The sequence below is a fragment of the Neolamprologus multifasciatus genome, chromosome 18 (assembly GCF_963576455.1).
Source record: "Neolamprologus multifasciatus chromosome 18, fNeoMul1.2, whole genome shotgun sequence".
NCBI lineage: Eukaryota > Metazoa > Chordata > Actinopteri > Cichliformes > Cichlidae > Neolamprologus > Neolamprologus multifasciatus.
This window is the reverse complement of record NC_140456.1, coordinates 5,771,496-5,776,991: the sequence shown is the minus strand read 5'-3', so window position 1 is coordinate 5,776,991 and position 5,496 is coordinate 5,771,496. Positions and strand designations below refer to the sequence as shown.

The following is a 5,496-nucleotide window of genomic DNA, read 5'->3' as shown; positions in this document are numbered from 1 at the left end:
ATCCCTGCCATCTCTGCTTTACCGTCAGCAGCTGGGATATCAAATTCAAACCAGTCTGACGGGTCAGCGTGGGCTCGCGTGAGCTGGGAGAGAACGCAGCAGTTGCTGCAACTTTAATCCAAGTCGCTGACATTCAGTTTACTCGTTTAGTCCAAATTAAATGTTGCTCCTGTATTCTGTCCTGCTGGGTGTGAAGAGGAAAAGATGACAGAGATTTTTCAACCTTTCCTTTCAAATATAACATCTAATTCTGAGACAGACGTATGAAGGGAATCTCCTGGAGGTTTTGCTGCAGTTTAATTACCACCTCCATAAGTCTCAGCATGTTTTCCTGTTGTTTTCCCCTTGTTGGCGTCAACCTCAAAGAATAGTATTGTCAATGTCATCTACGAAGCACCCTGATAACTGTAATTCTGGTAACTTGAATAAACTTGAAAGAACTTGAAAAACACCTTTTACTGGACAGATGGGATCATCCCAGCACACTCTCTACTCTCAGAGTGAGATGGTTCTTGTTAGCTGGTTGGATACCACACATCATAGTCCTCCAGGTAAGATGGTTGTCAGTCTCTTTAGGCCTAGCTTCCTGCTCCACTAAAGTTTCTTGAAAAATCCAGGACATCAGTAAATGTGGCGACGAGTAAATGAGGTTCAAGTGATTGTAGACACCATTGCCACCTGGTAAAAGATGACAAGAAGTCTTTAGCTCCCCCTTAAAATTGTTATTTACATTCTGGCTGAGTGTGCTCCACAAACAAAGATAAGACAGAAAACAGACACGTGCTCTGCAACATCAGTTTCACAAACGACTGCCCTGTTTTCCATTAGTCACTAGGGGGCAGCAATGGACCACTACAGAATAAACTTTAATCCAAACTAATGCTATAATAATAAACTGCAACAGTCTACTGTGTTATTTTAACACAGATATATATATATATATATATATATATATATATATATATATATATATATATATATATATATATATTTTTTTTTTTTTTTTTTTTTTATTTATTTATTTATTTTTTGCACAATATATATTGTGCAAATACATATAGAGATCTCTCTCTCTATATATATATATATAGATAGAGAAAGAGAGAGCATATTTCTCCTGTTTTGGCTTCCCTTCATTGGCTTCCTGTTAAATCCAGAATTGAATTCAAAATCCTGCTCCTCACATACAAAGTCTTAAATAATCAGGCCCCATCTTATCTTAATGACCTTGTAGTACCATATCACCCTATTACCTACTTGTTGTTCCTAGAGTATTTAAAAGTAGAATGGGAGGCAGAGCCTTCAGTTTTCAGGCCCCTCTTCTGTGGAACCAGCTTCCAGTTTGGATTCAGGAGACAGACACTATCTCTACTTTTAAGATTAGGCTTCAAACTTTCCTTTTTGCTAAAGCATATAGTTAGGGCTGGACCAGGTGACCCTGAATCCTCCCTTAGTTATGCTGCAATAGACGTAGGCTGCCGGGGGATTCCCATGATGCATTGAGTTTTTCCTTTCCAGTCACCTTTCTCACTCACTATGTATTAACAGACCTCTCTGTATTGAATCATATCTGTTATTAACCTCTGTCTCTCTTCCACAGCATGTCTTTAGCCTGTCTTCCTTCTCTCACCCCAACCGGTCACAGCAGATGGCCCCGCCCCTCCCTGAGCCTGGTTCTGCCGGAGGTTTCTTCCTGTTAAAAGGGAGTTTTTCCTTCCCACTGTCGCCAAAGTGCTTGCTTATAGGGGGTCATATGATTGTTGCGCTTTTCTCTGTATCTACTGTACAATATAAAGCGCTTTGAGGTGACTTTTGTTGTGATTTGGCGCTATATAAATTGAATTGAATTTAATTGAATTGCTTCGAGTGACTCTATGTGTCCATGACCCCAGCAAACCAAAAGGGCCAGATGCAAACTTGGATGGTAGATTTCTGTTGTGTTCTTGGTCTTTACTTATCTGTTTGTTTGTGATATAAAAAATAATGTTTTGTGTCCCAAATATTGGCGGCACAGCAAGTATTTTGTTAACATTGCTGACTTACGATAGGTGTCCCCTTTACTAAAGCACATTATTAATGTGGAAATATAACATAATTAATGTATCATAACATGTACATCATTAAAGCACGTAATTATGTTAAACTTCTGTTTGTTGTAAATGAAAACATGTCGAGCATCTTGAACAACTGTATCTAAAAAAGTTTTTTTTAAAAACCCAACCCTGATGATACTTCCCTCTTCCACGTGCGGTACATATTTCCTCATTCCTTTCCGTTCACGGTTCTATAAATTTGTGAGTGGGTGTGACCAGCTTGTCTGTCTGCAAGCTCAGACAAACTCTTCTAACATTGCAGACAGAGACACATGTTGGCTGTGCATGAAACTGAGAGCTGAAATGGCAGAGCTAGAATTTCAGAACAACGAAACAAAATTATGCTGTTCGATCTGTTTGGATCTACTGAAGGATCCCACAACTATTCCCTGTGGACACAACTACTGCATGAGATGCATCAAAGCCCACTGGGATGCAGAAGATACAAAGCAAGCTCACAGCTGCCCTCAGTGCAGACAGACTTTCACACCGAGGCCTTTCTTGATGAAAAACACCATGTTAGCAGAATTAGTGGAGGAGCTGAAGAAGACTGGACTCCAAGCTGCTCCTGCTGATCACTGCTATGCTGGACCTGAAGATGTGGCCTGTGATGTCTGCACTGGAAGAAAAATGAAAGCATTCAAGTCCTGTTTATTCTGTCTGGCATCTTACTGTGAGAAACACCTTCAGACTCATTATGATGTGGCTCCATTAAAGAAACACAAGCTGGTGGAGCCCTCCAAGAAGCTCCAGGAGAACATCTGCTCTCGTCACGATGAGGTGATGAAGATGTTCTGCCGTACTGATCAGCAGAGTATCTGTTATCTCTGCTCTGTGGATGAACATAAAGGCCACGACACAGTCTCAGCTGCAGCAGAAAGGACTGAGAGGCAGAGAGAGCTGGAGGTGAGTCGACAAAACATCCAGCAGAGAATCCAGGACAGAGAGAAAGATGTGAAGCTGCTTCAACAGGAGGTGGAGGCCATCAATCAGTCTGCTGATCAAACAGTGGAGCACAGTGAGAAGATCTTCACTGAGCTGATCCATCTCATCCAGAAAAGAAGCTCTGATGTGAAGCAGCAGATCAGATCCCAGCAGGAAACTGAAGTGAGTCGAGTCAAAGAGCTTCAGGAGAAGCTGGAGCAGGAGATCACTGAGCTGAAGAGGAAAGATGCTGAGCTGAAGCAGCTCTCACACACAGAGGATCACATCCAGTTTCTACACAACTACCCCTCACTGTCAGCACTCAGTGAGTCTACAGACTCATCCAGCATCAATATCCGTCCTCTGAGCTACTTTGAGGATGTGACAGCAGCTGTGTCAGAGGTCAGAGATAAACTACAGGACATTCTGAGAGAGGAACGGACAAACATCTCACTGACAGTCACTGAAGTGGATGTTTCACTGTCAGATCCACCAGAGCCAAAGACCAGAGCTGGATTCTTAAAATATTCATGTGAAATCACACTGGATCCAAACACAGCAAACAAACAGCTGTTATTATCAGAGGAGAACAGAAAAGCAACATTAATGGGACAACAACAGTCTTATTCTGATCATCCAGACAGATTCACTATAATGTGGCAAGTTCTGAGTAGAGAGAGTCTGACTGGACGTTGTTACTGGGAGGTGGAGTGGAGAGGGAACGGAGCTTATGTAGCAGTCGCATACAAGAATATCAGCAGAACAGGGAGTGGGAATGAATGTGGATTTGGACGTAATGACAAATCTTGGGCATTAGATTGTGACAACAACAGTTATACATTTTGGTACAACAACATCCAAACTCGTGTCTCAGGTCCTCGTTCCTCCAGAGTAGGAGTGTACCTGGATCACAGAGCAGGTATTTTGTCCTTCTACAGCGTCTCTGAAACCATGACTCTCCTCCACAGAGTCCAGACCACATTCACTCAGCCGCTCTATGCTGGACTTTGGTTTCACTGCTTTGGAAACACCGCTAAGTTTACTAAACTGAAACAGACATGTTTTTAAAGTTGTACATGAGTTGGCTCACATCTGTATATTATTATTATTTTGTATCTGTAAATGATCACAACCAATGTTGTAGCAGTTCTGCACTGTACTAGATGACCTTTATCTATATGAACATATACTCATTTTGAATTTCATGCCAGAACAGTTTTAAATTTTTTTTTAAATATAATCTTTTAGAATTTGCTCTTTAAACTGAGGACAGTATTTGTGTCAACAGAATATTTCCTCAGGTGGTTTTGTCAAGTCAGGTACATAACATCTCAGTACCTGGTGTTTACTTGTTTTTGTATGTATGAGTCAGAGGTTTTTGATTGGGTGCCAGGTCTACACTGCAGACAGACCAGCTTGAGGTGGTTATCTTTTTCTGTGACGTTATGCTGTAGATATACTATAAGGATGTGGTGCAGCATTCTTTTGAAGGATTACAGCCTTCCTAAAAACATAAACATTTCCTTCAGAAATATTTTCCATTAACCGTCAAACTATATGCACCTGCAGTCTTTAAAGAGGAGGTGAACTTTTTATCATTACTTTTGAAAAACTAATGACAAGAAAATCTGTTTGTTACGTTTAAGAAGTCAAAATAATCTCATCTCTGCCATTTGTTGTTTTTGTTGTTGGTTTTTAAATTGTACTAAAACTAATGAAGCTTAAATAAAAGAATCAGTGTTGTTGAGAGCTCGTGAACCTACAAACTGACTTGTGTATTCAAACCTTTGCACGCACTCTCACACTTTCTGCATTTTTCAACATCAAAACATAATTATCCCTGAAACCTCATAACTGGTTGGGCCTCCCGTACCAGACATCAACACCAATCAAGAATTTATTGTTACTAACGATGAGTGTTTTGCATTGTCATGGAGCAATTTTGGCTGACTCCTTATTGCAGAATCTCTTGAGTCAGAATCAAAATCATCTTTATTTGGTCAATTTTGTGCACACAAAAAAGGAATATGACTCTGGTTCACTTTACTAGTCTGCATGCAAAAAAAGAACCACACCCAAGCATCTCAATCTGATTTAAATCCAGACTTTGATTACGCAATTCCACAACCTTTTTTTCTTTTAGAAACATTGGAGGGTTTTCAAACATGGACAGGATGTTAAAGGTCATGCCAAAGCATCTCAGTCTCATTTAAGTCCAAACTTTCATTAGGACACTCCAAAGCTTTTATTTTGTAGACTTGTTGATGTGTTTCGGATCATTGTCCTGCAGCATCGCTCAAGTGCACTTCAGCTTTGTGGTGTAATCGCATAGATGTTAGAGTCAGTCGGTGTAGTTAGGCAGCTAAAGGGCGAGACCCCTGGGTTTGAACAATAATGGGATGTTATGTGGATCAGAGTAAGAACGGAAAAACGAAGAGTTGTTTATGAATCACACAGTGGACCCGCGTATAATCAATAA

The 5,496-nt window shown here is 40.5% G+C and overlaps 1 protein-coding gene across 2 annotated transcripts; it reads left to right on the top strand.

The window, feature by feature from the left end:
• The first annotated feature begins 1,854 nt into the window (after positions 1-1,854).
• On the top strand, positions 1,855-5,496 carry LOC146497186 (tripartite motif-containing protein 16-like). Of its 2 annotated transcripts, XM_085140696.1 has the most exons (2): positions 1,860-3,200; positions 3,908-4,039. In XM_085140696.1, the coding sequence occupies exons 1-2, from the start codon at positions 2,226-2,228 to the stop codon at positions 3,962-3,964; spliced, it is 1,032 nt and encodes a 343-aa protein (XP_084996822.1). In that variant the 5' UTR covers positions 1,860-2,225; the 3' UTR covers positions 3,965-4,039. The 2 variants fall into 2 exon arrangements, with proteins under 2 accessions (XP_084996821.1, XP_084996822.1); XM_085140695.1 differs by having other exon boundaries at positions 1,855-5,496.